Source organism: Erythrolamprus reginae, chromosome 1 (assembly GCF_031021105.1).
Source record: "Erythrolamprus reginae isolate rEryReg1 chromosome 1, rEryReg1.hap1, whole genome shotgun sequence".
Classification (NCBI taxonomy): domain Eukaryota; kingdom Metazoa; phylum Chordata; class Lepidosauria; order Squamata; family Dipsadidae; genus Erythrolamprus; species Erythrolamprus reginae.
Genome location: NC_091950.1, coordinates 161,976,172 through 161,992,799, shown reverse-complemented (window position 1 = coordinate 161,992,799; position 16,628 = coordinate 161,976,172). Strand labels below are relative to the sequence as shown.

Here is a 16,628-nt window from a genome sequence, read left to right as displayed (position 1 = left end):
GGGTTCGGCCAAATTTTGTGTAAAGTTCATCCGAACTTGCCAAACCCAAACACCGTTGGGTTCGCCCATCACTAATCCTGGGCTTCAAACTAGCCATCGTTTTGTGGGTTTTTTGCCTTAAAACTTGTACAAACCTGGCCCTTCTAGTTGCATATATCATGCTAAGCAATAGGCTTGCTTTTGGTATGAACAGAGCTATCATTGTTTGGTAAGCTATAATTTATGACTTGTCATTTTGTGAAAAGCCAGGCACTACAACACACCAAAGCAAATCAAAAGTTTATTATAATACTACTACAGCCCTGAGACTATTATTGTAGCATGAATCACAATAAGATCAAATCTTTTGAATTCAGTACTGGACACTGAGTACGGTAGCTCAATTAAAAAAGAAATATTAAATGTGCACATGTCTTTTATGTTAGGTTTACCTGGAATAAATGGTGAAATGGGATCGAAAGGGGATCTTGGGCCTACTGGACTAAAAGGAGAACCGGGAATGAAAGGAGAAATGGGGGAGATGGGATCTCGTGGTAAGACAAATTATTATCGTTTTGAAATGAGAAATATTTTCTTCCTACCTATTCTTAATAGAATGCCATTCTGCTGGTGCTATGAGAAGAGAAATGATAACTATCCTGATTCTGTGGAGTTCTTTGTGTTGTTAACGGCGAGTATTCTGAGCAGAATCAGGATACAAGCGGTGTGCCACAAGGGTCTGTTCTGGGTCCTATTCTTTTTAATATGTTTGTGAGTGACATAGGGGAAGGTTTGGTAGGGAAGGTTTGCCTATTTGCCGATGACTTCTAAAGTGTGCAATAGGGTTGATATTCCTGGAGGCGTCTGTAATATGGTAAATGATTTAGCTTTACAAGATAAATGGTCAAAGCAATGGAAACTGCAGTTTAATGTTTCCAAATGTAAAATAATGCACTTGGGGAAAAGGAATCCTCAATCTGAGTATTGTATTGGCAGTTCTGTGTTAGCAAATACTTCAGAAGAAAAGGATTTAGGGGTAGTGATTTCTGACAGTCTCAAAATGGGTAAACAGTGCAGTCAGGCGGTAGGGAAAGCAAGTAGGATGCTTGGCTGCATAGCTAGAGGTATAACAAGCAGGAAGAGGGAGATTATGATCCCGCTATATAGAATGCTGGCGAGACCACATTTGGAATACTGTGTTCAGTTCTGGAGACCTCACCTACAAAAAGATATTGACAAAATTGAACGGGTCCAAAGACGAGCTACAAGAATGGTGGAAGGTCTTAAGCATAAAACGTATCAGGAAAGACTTAATGAACTCAATCTGTATAGTCTGGAGGACAGAAGGAAAAGGGGGGACATGATCGAAACATTTAAATATATTAAAGGGTTAAATAAGGCCCAGGAGGGAAGTGTTTTTAATAGGAGGGTGAGCACAAGAACAAGGGAACACAATCTGAAGTTAGTTGGGGGAAAGATCAAAAGCAACATGAGAAAATATTATTTTACTGAAAGAGTAGTAGATCCTTGGAACAAACTTCCAGCAGACGTGATAGATAAATCCACAGTAACTGAATTTAAACATGCCTGGGATAAACATATATCCATCCTAAGATAAAATACAGAAAATAGTATAAGGGCAGACTAGATGGATCATGAGATCTTTTTCTGCCGTCAGACTTCTATGTTTCTATGTTTCTATGTATAACAGGAGTCTCCAACACTGGCAACTTTAAGATTTATGGACTTCAATTCCCAGAAATTATTTTGCTGGCTGACAAATTCTGGGAGTTGAAATCCACAAGTCTTAAACTTGCCAAGGTTAGAGGCCCCTGCTCTATAATTTGGTGGCACAGTGGTTAGAATGTAGTGCTGCAGGCTACTTCAGTTGATTGCCAGCAGTTGGGCAGTTTGTGCCTCATTGGCTCAAGGTTGACTCAAGGTTGACTCAGCCTTCCACCCTCCCAAGGCCAGTAAAATGAGGCCCAGATTGATGGGGGCAATATACTGAAAAATCGCTTAGAGGTGGCTGTAAAGCACTATAAAGTAGTATATAAGTCTAAGAGCTATTGCTATTGCTATTGGTTGTTTGCCTGCAGGTGTTTCATTACCCAAGTGCTTGCCACTGATGATGTTACTATGTTTTCCCCAAAATAAGCCCTCACCCAAAAATAAGCCTTCCCCGAAAATATTTAAATACATAAAAACATTCAGTCCCTGTCATTTCCTCTAGTTAAGGTTAGGGAGACAGAGCTGGAAATCAGGTAAGTGGAGTCCCATCTTGTTCCATGTTCCCCCAAATAATAATACCTCCCCAAAACTAAGGTCAAGTGCTTATTTTGTGGTTCAAAAATATAAGACGGGGTCTTCTGTTTTATATCCCCTAGTTAGGATATGAAACCTCTTCAAGGAAAAAAATAAAAATCAGAGCGCACCAAGGACCCCACAGTTCAACCCTAAATTACAAATATTCTTATTTATTTATTATTTATTGAATTTATAAGCCGCCCAACTCCTGATGGACTCTAGGCGGTGTACACAATCTTGTCTATTGTCCGGAGTCTCTGGGCTACATCAGATACTTTGAAGGGTTAGTGTAAGTTAAAGTCTGGGGATGAAACAGAATGAATTCATCAATGCAGCATGGATTCCCACCAAAAATATATAATATTGCTTTTGTTACCCGAGTTTGCTCTCAGGAAATAGAAGCTTAAGGCTACCAAATTTGGGTGGCAGAGCTAGGCTATCACTAAATGGCAGAGTTTCTAGTATTTCTTTGCTGCCATCTATCATTTCTTTGCAACAGAAATCAGTAATGCCTAATTTCTTTTAGGTTCATTTTTAAAGGAAAAGTAGCTTATTTATTTATTTTATTACACTATGGGTAGCTATTACATTAACATTACATTAATTCCAAGACACATTATAGAAGAAAAATCTACCATGTAAATTAAATTGGGTACTATATGTGTGAAAATGGTCATATGTAAGAAATATTCTGATTATAATTATTGTTATTAAGATAAATCATAAAATCCAAACAATTTGGTCCAATTATGGTTCCTGCTTTTGAAATCTCATGACTTTTAGGGGGGGAAATCATAAAATTAATTTGGCCTATGATTTTTTTTCCCTTATAGCTTTTCCAAACTATATTAAAACTCCCCCAACCATTTTATGAATGTTATATAATTTACTTATATGTCTCTCTACTTGACAAGCAGGTTATTTCCCATTCCACACTGTGTTCAATCACTTATACAAATCCAACCAAATTCAAGGCAAAACTCCCCCAGCTCCCAGCTGTGACTGTGGGTACTATCTTTTTAAAAAAAGAAGTTGTAAGTTAGATGTCTTGTAATTGTTAAAGCCTGAAGTAAAATACTTCTGTGACCCAAATTAGCATAATCTGTTAACAGAGTGCCTCCTAAATGGGTAGATGGCCTTTGTTTCTCATAATTCTCTAGCTAGTTTAGCATTCTAGTTGTGAGTTGTGGAGGCTACCTTCTAAATCATGTAGAAACTCCAGATTGAGAAAAATCTGTCTTAATTCATCATTCACATGACAAATGATCTCAAGTGCCTGTTGATCCAGAAACAAAATACACAGCTTCATCATTAATAGAAAGAGCTAATTGATTAGACTGTGATTGTCCTCAGTGAAGCAGATATTAAGCAAATTAGTTGTGTTATGATCATGGTGTAACTGAAAACAAATCAGGGACTATACACATGAGAAGACTTTTGCCTTTACACTTAGTGTGTTTAACCTGCTAAATAGGCTTACCGGGATCAGAAGGAGAGCCTGGTAAAAGTGGAATCGTGGGCCCAAGAGGATTAACTGGTCCCCCAGGAGAGAAGGGAGAAAAGGGAGATCAAGGTCACGAAGGTAAGTGAAAGCACCAAGTGCTATGTTGAATGTCATATTCAGATCGCAGAGGATAATCAGGTACTCAACATACATTCATTGTTTATGTGACATTTACTATTTTAAAAATAAATACCAATAGTGGGAGCATGATTTGGGTTAGTATTTCGGTATAATTCATCCAGCAACTACTCAGACACAAACAAACCATAGCGAGCCATATTTTAGCAGTTCCCTTCCTTTCTTTCTTTCTTTCTTTCTTTCTTTCTTTCTTTCTTTCTTTCTTTCCTTCCTTCCTTCCTTCCTTCTTTCCTTCCTTCCTTCCCTCTTTCCTTCCTTCCTTCTTTCTTTCTTTCCTTCTTTCTTTCCTTCTTTCCTTCCTTCTTTCCTTCCTTCCTTCCTTTCTTCCTTCTTTCCTTCCTTCCTTCCTCCCTTCCTTCTTCCTTCCTTTCTTTCTTTCCTTCCTTCCTTCCTTCCTCCCTCCTTTCTTTCTTTCTTTCTTTCTTTCTTTCTGGAATTTTAGCAGTCTTTACATTGTTTGACTAGTTGGTCCTTCCTATTTTCTTTATTATTTTTTTTCGGGGGGGGGGATAACAGAACAAAGACCTACAACACACGGAATGGAGTAAACCCCCCAAATTTCACATCTTCCATAGGGAATGAAATAGAACTGGGAAGAGAAGAGCAATTTGAGGTCATGCATTCCTCTTGTCTGTGTCTTGAGACAAAGAGAAATTTAGCTGTAGAATAATAGATACCACATCTATGTGAACAACATAGAACTATATCTGAGACTTCTGCAAGCCATGGCTTTATAGGTTTTGGTTTAACCCATTTGTCTATAATCTGGGTTTCTACATCACATTGGATTTAACCTATATCACAGTTTATGATATCATGAGAGTCAATTCTATGCCATCCCTCCGAAAGGCTAAGGAAAAAAAAGCTACTCAGATATTTTCATGATGCAGGAAGTGGTCTAAACAATCTTGTTCTGCTCCATGAATTCATTCCTCAGAATGCTATTAATTAATATCCAAAGTGTTGCCCCATTAACCTCTATGGGCAATAGTAGAGATAGCAGGTAATGGACTCTGTTCTTCTGAATGTTCCTACTTCGATTATCCCTGATAGAAGACTCATGCTCTTAGGCTGTCATTTTAGTCTGCTACCTATAGAGGGGGAAAAGAATAATTTATTCTCATTTCCATCACTATGACATTAGAAAGCTCAGAGAGGCAAGTTTATTTTGGATGCCCTGAATATCAAGTGGAAGCCCTAATAATTTCAATTGTACCGTGAGGTCATCACATTAATAGCATACTGTCCATTGCATATTTTCTGTTATTTTGTTATGGTCTCCTGAGACCTATGAGATCATGCTCCTTGCCCATGACTTGATCTAGTAATTTTCTTAATCAACACTATTCCCACCCTTTGAGGCCTTAAGACTTATTAGCCTTAGTTCCATTTGTAATATTCCTTGTGTAGGTCTAAGGTCACATGGTTGGGCATGCCCAGATATGATCCAAAGCTACACATGGGTACTCACTTCACATTATGCTGTTAGCATAAGTTAGCATGAGATAGCTTGAGTTTTGAACTCTACACTTTGCAAACACGGAGCTCTGGGTAGGCCTGAAGGCCTGGGGAAAATTCTAGCTTGGGGAAATTCTGGCAAAATGTAACAGGAGTGCTTTTGCTGACACCTCAAAGCCTACTGCCAAGACTTCCCTAGATTTTGCCCTTGCATTTTGCAACAGTATGAATACTGTACTGTTCAACGGGTATGAATGACCACATCATGTAAACTGTGCATGTACATGGCTGAAAGTTGCATAGAGATAACATTCCTATAAGAAAGCTGGCTAAAAAATAAGTTGGGATTTTGATGCATTTGCTCTTGGAATAAAGTTGGCTTCTTTCACTCCTTCGGTGGTCTCTGCTTATCTTTGAACCATTCCCTGTTCTACATCCATTCGGATATACAGTATATGAATCCTAAGTGAATAAACTAGAGAATTCCAAGCAGATTGACTTCCAAATTTGACAAAATGTTTCAGAATGATAACATCCAGAGACTTAATTCTGTCAGGTGATGGGGACTGGGTAAATTCCACTATCTCTTGCTGCAGCCCCGTGGTCCCTTAAAATCTAATCCTGAGGCTGAACAGATATTTATTTATTTATTTTATTTATTTGTTTTGTCAAGTACATATTGGAGGTATGTAAAGATATAATAATATTCATATACATGATACTAGTAAGAAGAAAAGAAAAAAATAAGAAGAAACATTAGATATACAGCGGTCCCTTGACTTTTGCGGAAATGTTATAGCACAGGTTTTCAAAAAATATTAATAAAAAAAATACTCCACAGGTTTTTTTTTGAACATTTGAACGTTTTCCCGCAGCCACCCAATGTACAATACGGTGCGTTTGATTCTCTTCCCCCCCCATCCTGCTTCTTTAGATAAAAGCTCATTTTCTGCCCCAATCTTCCGATCCCTCCCCTTTAATTCTTGGAGCGTTGGTATGCTCCACTTGAAGCCTAGCCTTACTGCCACCCGCCGCAGCACAGCAAAGCCCCCAGCTTCCATCCCGTTGCGCCTGTGGGTTCTGTGAGTAAGTAAAACCAGGAATGGAGGAGGGAGAGGAAGGAAGGAAGGAAGGAAGGAAGGAGGGAGGGAGGGAGGGAAGGAAGGAAGGAAGGGAGCATCTCTACTTCACGGAAATTTGATTTTCGCGGGCGGTCTTGGATCCCCCATGAAAGTCAAAGGACCACTGTAATAATATTCATATGCATGGTACTAGTAAAAAATAAAAGAAACATTAGGACAGGGGACGGAAGGCATGCTGGTGCACTTATGCACGTCCTTTAATGACCTCTTAGGTGGAAGGATGGAATGAATTATTATTATTTAGTATCTCCTAGTGCTGACTCCTAGTGGCTGTTTGAATAAGTCCCTGTGGTTTTAATTCTTCTTGTCTCTGTAAGAAGACAGAGTCATCCATCTGGCTATGTGCCTACAGAGAACTAGAATTCATTGCCTCCTGCTCTCTAGCCCTGATTCCATAATAACCACTACACCATAGTGGCTCTGTTGGATAGATCAACAGATTCCACTTACACAGTGTTCAACTTTATCTGTCTCTAATCCTTAACTCAACCTTGGTGTCCTCCAGAGTTGTAGATTTCTTCAGTCTATTCTCAGCCACTCCTGAGGATTAAAGAAATGTAGCACACCTGCATTGGGGAAATGTCCCTTAAGTGGGCACTATTTTTCTTCTAAGACATATGGATAGAATATACTTATGGTTGGGATAATTTATTCAAGTATCATTTGCTGTCCTTTAGTTTCTGCCTTATGACTTTTCAATAATTGATTTTTTAAAATGTTTTTTCTCCCACCAAGACCCTAGACAATTTAATGTTTTTCATTAGTCTTCCATTCAAGGCATTAGTGCTACATTTGACATTCTAGAACTATAATCCAGTTGGTAGTTTTACTCATTCCTAAATATATTCCAGCAATGTCTCCTTCATGTAGAAGTTTCAAAGGTGTATTCTCCTATTCTCATTTTTAAATTTATATTTTATATTTCATATTTTGAAACTGCCCATCACCCTAAGATATAACTGGTGCATGTAGAGTTCATTGCAATAGTTTAGATGAACAAAGCAGGAGTGACAAAGCAGAGGGTCTCGCTATCCAGGGAAGGATATAACTGGTGCACAACAAAAAGTTGAACAAAGGCCCTCCTAGCCATGGCTGCTATCTGCTCTTTGACCAGGAGCTATGAGTCCAGGAGGACCCCAGGTTATGTACTGGGTATGTCTGAAGTAGTGAAACCTATCTACACTTCTGAATACAGAGGGGCCCATCCACTCTTAGTAGGGTTCAGTTAAGATCAGTTGTTCCTCATCCAGGACCCCACAGCTTCTAGGCACTATGAAAAAATGCCACAGTGTTACTTATTTTACCTGGAATGGAGATATATGCCATCAGCGTGCTTGTATCCCATGGCCAGCAGTTTCAGGTAGATATTAAAAAGGAACAGAGATCAATGAGATCAATGATCACAGAGATCAATGAGATAAAACCCAAAACTGTACCACCCATCCTCAATTCCCTAAGTTGGCCCCAAAGGTTACTATGGTCAATGGTGCTGAAAGCTTCTGAGAAGTCAAGACAACCAAGGGTGAGTGCATCACCTCCATCCTTCTCCCACCAGAAATCATCCAGGAGTGCGATCATTGTTGATTGATTTATATTTTCTATATATTATATCATTTCATATGTCATGTTCATAACACCCAAAGAATCTCCTTTCAGTTATAGAAACACACTCAAACATATAGACAAGGAAATATTATTTTCTCTTTCAGGTCACCCAGGTAACAGAGGTCCTCCTGGACCACAAGGAAATCAAGGTAAATGAATTTAATTGCCTTCTTTCTGGCACAAATATTCTCCAACACTATAACCCAGAATATACCAGAAGTCAATTTCCTTATATTCAGTAGCATTTATTCTTACATATTGTAGATGAGTTCAGGAATAACAATAGTTTCACCCACTTCCTGGAAGTATGGTAATTGTTGCTAAATTTGACAGAGGTTAATTTTGAGTGAAGATCCATGGGAATGCACTGCACAGCAAAGCATGCTTACTAGGCAATAAGACACACAGAGATCAATAAGACTTAAACCTGAAAAAATTCTAAAATAAGAGCGACTACATTTTTTTCCCTAGACATAATTTGAGGACACAGAATATAGAGAAGTCTTCACTGAAATTGCTAGATTTAATTAATAAGGAAGTGACTACTGCTTGTTATTTGGCATCAGATTTGGGGGATAGCAAGTAGCCTGCATTTATGGCCATTTCCAGTGTCCTGGGACTGGGATTTATTACTTTTTTTTCCACTTAACAACTGCCACATTCATTTAATGACTGTGGTGTTCACTTAATGAAAGTGGTGTTTGCTTAACCACAAAACTGTTGTGAAACTGAGCGTGGTCACTTGATGATTTTCTTGATGACTGCCGGGTTCAATTACACTCATAAATCAAGGACTACCTATAGTCTATGTCAGTGATGGCGAACCTTTTTTTCCTCCGGTGCCGAAAGAGCATGTGCGCTTTCTATTGCACATATATGAGTACCCACACCCATAATTCAATGCCTGGAGAGGGGGAAAAAAGCTTCCCCTGCCCCCCAGAGGCCCTCTGGAAACGGCCTGTTTCCCAACTTCTGATGGTCCCAGTAGGTTCATGTTTTGCCCTCCTTAGGCTCCAAAGACTTCCCTGGAATCAGGGAACAGTAAAAACTTCCCCCATCCCCCTGGAGGCTCTCTGGAAGCTAAAAATGCCCTCCCAGAGCCTCTGTGCAAGCCAAAAGTCAGCTGACCGGCCCACACATGCACGTTGGAGCTTAGCTAGGGCAACAGCTCACGTACCAGCAGATATGGCTCCGCATGCCACCTCTGGCACCTGTACCATAGGTTTGCCATCACTATGTCAAGGGTGAGATTCAAAATATTTCCCTACCAGCTCTGGTCATGACTTGGTGGGCATGATAGGGGAAGGATATTGAAAAATCTCCATTCCCACCGCATTCTTGGGCCAACTTGAGGTGGTATTTGCTGCTTCTCTGAACCACTCAAAATGTCAGCTACCGGTTCTCCAGAACCTGTCAGAACCTGCTGAATTTCTGATCTATGTACCTTCTGATCTACAACTTACAGAAGCCTCAGTTTATATGACTAACGTTGGCCTTGTTTTTAGACACAATGGTTGTGAAATCTAGGAGTTGTGGCTCAAAATATTTTGACAGCACATGATCAGGATTGCTGTTCTATGATGTTTTCTTACCAAATTAAAGGGATGGTTCTAAGCACACCTTTCTTTGTACACAATAGGCAACTATTCCTTCCACATTAGGTCTGCTATCACACCCTTTAATTTGCTTAACAGGTGATGCTGGAAATGTAGGTCTACCAGGAGCTCGTGGCTCAAAGGGTGAACAAGGGGCGAGAGGAGCAGCAAGTCAAGTTCCAGGTAAGCAAATACCATGGGCTTAAAAAATAGTAATCTTAGTAAAGTCCATATTCCTCTGATCTTCAGTTCAATTAATAATTTTCATACATACTGTAAACCTTATTTTTTCTGAATGCCAATTATGTAGCATTTTAAAGTTCATAAATCTTTTTTTAAAGTCCTTGTATCAAAGAAAAAAGTAAAACTCACCAGTTGTCAAATTAAACTTGCCATTTTGTAAGTCTCTAAGATCCATGGCATAATTTATTTTATTTATTTATTTGTTTGTTTGTTTGTTTGTTTGTTTGTTTGTCAACTCCTGAGTCAAAGTCATAGTTAAGTAGATCATGTCCAAACATGATTACAATGTGAGCATAGCTAGTTTAGCATTCTTTTTAAAGGCACTGTTACAACTGAGAGCAAAAAATTATCCCCTTATTTCAGGGCACTCAATCTCCTTGCAAAGAGCTGCCATTTGGAGATTGTGAACAAGCTCCTGTTCTTCTCTTCTCCAGAGAGTTTTCAAAGGACTGGTTTATTTGCCAATTCTTCATGGCAATCCTAGTCTCTGCTGGTTCATAGAGACATATTTAGTCATCCATGACTCACCTGACAACTGAAAGCTGCAAATAGCATGCTGAAACATTAGCTTCCAAAGACTTTCTAACCTGTAGTTCTTCTTTCTTCTTTCAGGCCCACGAGGACAAAAAGGTGACCAAGGTGAAAAGGGTAGTAAGGGAGATACAGGTAAATTCCAAAACCAATACTGTATCAATATTTTGCACACACACACATACACAGAGACACAATTAAGAACTTAATTCGTTCCATGACCAGGTTCTTAAGTAGAAAATTTTGTAAGTAGAAGCAATTTTTCCCATAGGAATCAATATAAAAGCAAATAATGCATGCAAACCCATTGGGAAAGAAATAAAGCTTGGAATTTGGGTGGGAGGAGGAGGAAGAAGAGGAGGATGACAGTCGCTGCCCAGAGCGAAGGGAGCATTTCTTTTCCCTAGGTGCTGGCAGAGGTTTATTCCCTCTCCAAGTACCCAGAGAAAGGAAAATGCTTTGTTCGCTCTGGAGTGCCAAAGCCTCCTTAAGCGCCACCGAAAGGCTCCTCTGACAGCCCAGAAATGCCCAAGATGGCTGGGATTAAAGGGGGAATGGCAGGAAACTGGCCGGGCCTTCGTGCGGCTCTCAAATTTCCTGGGAAATTTTTCCAGGCTCCGGTTCTTAAGTAGAAAATGGTTCTTAAGAATAGGCAAAAAAATCTTGAACACCCGGTTCTTATCTAGAAAAGTTCTTAAGTAGAGGCGTTCTTGGGTAGAGGTACCACTGTATAAGGATTCCTAAAAATAAAGAATAATTGTCTGCAATCAATAATAATTCATGAAATCTTCCACAGGAATGTTACTTAAGCATATGGGTTTTTTCCCCCTTCTGTTCAATCATGTTCGATGCCTGGAACTTTTTATTTAAAGTTCTTAAGTAGAAGCATTCTTAAGTAGAGATACCACTGTGTGTGTATGTATAATTTAAACATGATAAATCCATATTGTGCTAAAACAAAACATAAAGTTCATATGCATTTGATTTTATATATAATTATATATATATATTCGTAGATTTTCACGGGTATATGTATGTAGATTGTTCTGAGTTCGGGTTTTGCCCCGTGTAATATTTTGAGTGTCTATGCGACGTTTTGGTGAAATCACATTCACCATCATCAGGCTGAAGTTTTAAGCTTCGTGCTGTTGTAAATATGTTCCATATTTACAACAGCACGAAGCTTAAAACTTCAGCCTGATGATGGTGAATGTGATTTCCCGAAACGTCGCATAGACACTCAAAATATTACACGGGGCAAAACCCTAACTCAGAACAATCTACATATATATATATATATATATATATATATATATATATATATATATATCCCTTAATTTTCAAATTCAGCAAAAAAAAACATGTGACATATATATATATATATATAATCAAATGCATATGAACTTTATGATTTGTTTTAGCACAACTGTATATGTACACAGTGATACCTCATCTTACAAATGCCTCGTCATACAAACTTTTTGAGATAAAAACTCGGGGTTTAAGATTTTTTTGCCTCTTACAAACTATTTTCACCTTACAAACCCACCACCGCTGCTGGGATGCCCCACCTCCGGACTTCCATTGCCAGTGAAGCACCTGTTTTTGCACTGCTGGGATTCCCCTGAGGCTCCCCTCCATGGGAAACCCCACCTCTGGACTTCCATGTTTTTGTGATGCTGCAGGGGAATCACAGCAGGGGAATCCCAGAAGTGCAAAAGCAGGCGCTTCGCTGGCAATGGAAGTCCGGAGGTGGGGTTTCCCAGCGAGGGGAGCCTCAGTGAAATCGTAGCATTGCAAAAACACAGAGGTCCGGAAGTGGGGTTTCGAGGACTCCGGTGTTTTTGCGATGCTGCGATTTCACTGATGCTCCCTTCACTGGGAAAGCAGCTGTGACGTTCCTTCAATATACCAGGGTGATCCAACAGAATGAATATATATTCCTTTTTATTGAAGCTACTGGATTACCCATATGCCTCATTTGGTTGATCTTTAATGGAAAGTCACTGTAAAGATTCTATAGTGCTGCTTCTCCAATGTTGCTGTTTCATATATGGGGAAAATTAGCCTATTGTGGTAGTAGCAAAGAAAGGAATTGCAAGCAACAATCCATTCTAGGACCACACATTTGCAATGGGTCCATGAGATCAAATAAATACCGTACTTTAAAAATTCTCTGTTTTAATTTCTAATGAATATTGATAAGCATAACCCACACAAACAAAACTTTTCAGGGTCCTCCAACAATTGTTTTTTTAAATTAAATTTTTGGTCCTAAAACCAAAGTGTTTGAGAACCACGGGTCTATGAGAACTCTTGCAACAGTTATGCCTTGGAAGTTATGGAACACAAATAAGATAGATAATATCTCTCTGGTGCATGCTGTATTTGTTTTATTTATTTATAACTCCATTGTGTACTGTTTCTGCTTTCCTTTATGATTTAAAAAACCCCAAAACACAAGTTATATGGTTGTTTCATTAACACTTGTTTTGTTAATTCTCTTAAACCAGGATCACCAGGAGCACAAGGTTCTAAAGGTGAAAAGGGCAGCTCAGGTAAAGTATTCCCAACAAACAATTTGTAAAATCTTTTTGAACACGTGAAGCTCCATATGAGCTGGGTTTCTTTATGTAGCATCAGAGCTAGATAAAGCAAAAGCACAATGTAAAAAACTCATATATTTATACCTGTTCCACAAGTAGGCAAATCAGAGATAGTATCCTTTGTACCAGGACTTATAGATAAGTAATATGACGCAGTCCTTTCATTAGAAAATATATTTGTGCTTATTATACTTTGTATTTCTACATTTTAATCCAGGAGTTTTTTTCAGGACCTAACTAATTGTTAATGTTATGTTATTCTTTCCCATGAGTGGCTTACCCATTCAGGTGAACTAGGTGATCACATGAGGCATACTTTTATACCTATTAAAATAATGGCATGTCTTCTCAGCCAATTGCAGAAAGGGTCAATGTGCTACAGTAGTTAAGATGTTGAAATAGAAGCAGGGATTCCCCTGCTAGGCTACACTTTCCCCTATGGAAGCTCACTTTCTCTCAACTTGGGTTTTTTCCAGAGTCATGTTTGTGGGGGCAAAAGAGAAGGAAGAAGTTCCTTCAACTTATGAATGAAAGATGGGCTGTAAATCTAACAAAAAGTAAAGGTTCTGTTTGGTCACTCATTAATCATAATATTTAGAACTCTTCAAATCAACCAGACTCCCAGAAGTTTGGTTGGCTGAGGAATTCTGGGAGTTGAAGTCCACAAGACTTAAAGTATCCAAGTTTGGAGACTCCTGGTCTAGAAGGATAGTGGCATGTATAAAGAACATTAAGGTGACAACTGGCACATCAGCCAGAACTGAACAAAGGCTTTCCACCCAGTGGTGGACTTCAAAATTTTTTTACTATCAGTTCTGTGGACATGGCTTGGTGGGCATGGTGTAGCTTGTTGGTTGTGGTTTGGTTGGTTGTGGTTTGGTGGGCATGGCAGGGGAAGAATACTGCAAAATCCACATTTCCTCCTGATCAACTGGGAGGCAGATAAATAGATGGAAGTGGAGCAAGTCAAAGGTGGTCTTTACTACCGTTTCTCCAGAACGGGTCAGAACCTGCTGAATACCACTTCTGGCCATTTCCCTCTAGAGAGTTTATACTCAACCTTCCTTTAGATGTGGAAAACCACAAATGTATAGCTGGAATAGAAAGGTTCTTCATTTTCAATGGATACTTGGTGCAATCAAACCCTTAATGCTTTTGTCATTGTCTTTTGAAATCACATACACAAACAACCACAGGATTAGGTTCTTCCTTGAGACTCATAGGACAAAACCACCGTGGCCGTGTGGAGATTCTGCACAATGGAGAATGGGGTACCATCTGTGATGATCATTGGGAGACGAATGATGGCAATGTGGTTTGCCGAATGTTGGGGTACAATCGAGCTGCTAGTACCTTCACTGCGCCTGCAGGTAATCTACTTCACAACTTCCATCAAATCAGAAAGCAAGATTTTCTTTCTTTCTTTCTTTCTTTCTTTCTCTTTCTTTCTCTTTCTTTCTTTCTTTCTTTCTTTTTTATCTTTCTTTCTTTCTTTTTCTTTCTTTCTCTTTCTTTCTCTCTTTCTTTTTTATCTCTCTTTTTTCTTTCTCTCTCTCTCTCTCTCTCTCTCTCTCTCTCTCTCTCTCTCTTTCTTTCTTTCTTTCTTTCTTTCTGAAACATGGCATGGGAGCATCTTTGCTGTGGCCTTAGTTCTAGAGAGGAATTTTAGACATCTGAGAGAAAGGGAATATGATTCTCTCAACAATCCTTCAGATTTGTACAATCGAGTGTTGCAGCGTGACGACATCAACAGAATTTGGAAACAATTTATATATTAACTCATTAAATCTCTGCTTATGTATTTTGGCTCATCAGGGTCTGGACGAATCTGGCTGGATGATGTGCAATGTTCAGGAAGTGAAATCTCCATTCAATTGTGCAATAAACGTGAATGGGGTGAAAACAACTGCAGTCATAGTGAAGATGCTGGTGTTGAGTGTGCTTAAGGAAGTTTTTCAGCACAACCTGTAAAATAATATTGAAATAAGCATCTCTGCCTTGTCATGTGGTGTGTATCTTACTGATCAGTTAGCTAATGCTCACTGTCTTCTGTTGCATCAATGTATTTTTAAGTTCTTCTTTGATCAAAGTCATTTTTAAAGATATGTTTGATGTATCTAAGCTCATAGGTACACTGAGGAATGTTTGTTATGGAAAAAAACCCCATAAATTGTATCTCTGTTTATCTGGATGAAGGATCTATTGATACAATTGGACTTCCTGATAAGAAGCACATGTGGAAGATGCATACACAACGCAATGAATATCTGTCAAGTTAGATTTCATCTTCAATGGCTTTGCTAGGTTCTTCTGTAGATAAAACAACTAAACTTCACATCATTGTTTTATAAAGTAGCTGGGATTCCAAGAAAAATTCATAAGTCTTTATCATCTGAAGTAAAACTTTACAAAAAAGAATGACCATGTTTCTTTACCCTGTATCTTGCTTTCACCCTCTTCCAGGGGTGCCTTTTCTTGAAATTCCACATCAAGGTGACATCATGTTGAATCCTGATTTCGAACCTGTGCATATACTGCTCTCCTATTGTGAGCCTTTGTCTTCCCTCAAGGCATAGCCCTCTGGGTGTCTGGAGCAGAGTCTAATACATTAGCAATAGCAATAGCACTTGGACTTATATACTACTTCATAGTGCTTTACAGCCCTCTCTAAGCAGTTTCTAGAGTCAGCATATCCCCCCCCCACAAACAATCTGGGTCATCATTTTACCAAACTGAGAAGGAAGGCTGAGTCAACCTTAAACTACTCAGGATTGAACTCCTGGAGTGAGCAGTGAGTTAGCCTGCAGTACTGCATTCTAACCACTGTTCCACCACAGCTCTTTGCCAACTCACCATAGCCAACTTGCATGATCCACTTACTGCTGGACAACTCTGTCAGGGTTGCAGGAAACACCCCCAACAAAATAAAATTCTGCGGTTGGAACTTCCTCAAAGTTGCAATTTATTAGAGATATCATGCTGGCACATCTGGAGAAACCCCAATATGAAAGCTTCCAGGATTTCCAGAAACCTGATTCAAAGGGTTGGTTATGACCTATAAAGCCCTACATGGCATGGGACCAGAGTGCTTACGGGACTGCCTTCTGCCGCATGAGTCCAACATCTGGTTAGGTCCCACAGAGTCAGCCTTCTCCAGGTCTTGTCAACTAGACAATGCCACTTGGCGGGTCCTAGTGGAAGAGTCTTCTCTGTGGGGGGCCCGGCCCTCTGGAATCAACTCCCCCCAGAGATTTGCACTGCCCCCATCCTCCTTGTCTTTCGTAAAAAATTGAAAACGTATTTATGCCGCCAGTCTTGGGGTCACTAGATCCCTGCCTTTGACCAGTGAATGTGCAGGATGTTTGTAGTGTGTATTTGAATGTTTGATTTTTTAAAAATGTTTAGCTTTTTATAATATTTTAAACTAATTATTTATGTTAATTGGATTTAGATTTTTTTTACACTGTGTTTTTAATTGAAATGTTGTGAGCTGCCCCAAGTCCACGGAGAGGGGGTGGCA

General features: G+C 39.3%; 1 protein-coding gene across 1 annotated transcript in view; it reads left to right on the top strand.

Moving 5' to 3' along the window:
* MARCO (macrophage receptor with collagenous structure) overlaps nt 1-15,335 on the top strand; it is a 31,268-nt gene extending 15,933 nt beyond the window's left edge. The window contains exons 10-17 of the mRNA XM_070736986.1: nt 426-533; nt 3,761-3,868; nt 8,238-8,282; nt 9,828-9,911; nt 10,584-10,637; nt 13,016-13,060; nt 14,305-14,478; nt 14,924-15,335. Coding sequence (XP_070593087.1) covers nt 426-533; nt 3,761-3,868; nt 8,238-8,282; nt 9,828-9,911; nt 10,584-10,637; nt 13,016-13,060; nt 14,305-14,478; nt 14,924-15,054 — 749 coding nt within the window. The 3' untranslated portion in view covers nt 15,055-15,335. The remainder of the gene's footprint in view (nt 1-425; nt 534-3,760; nt 3,869-8,237; nt 8,283-9,827; nt 9,912-10,583; nt 10,638-13,015; nt 13,061-14,304; nt 14,479-14,923) is intronic.
* The last annotated feature ends 1,293 nt before the right edge of the window (nt 15,336-16,628 follow it).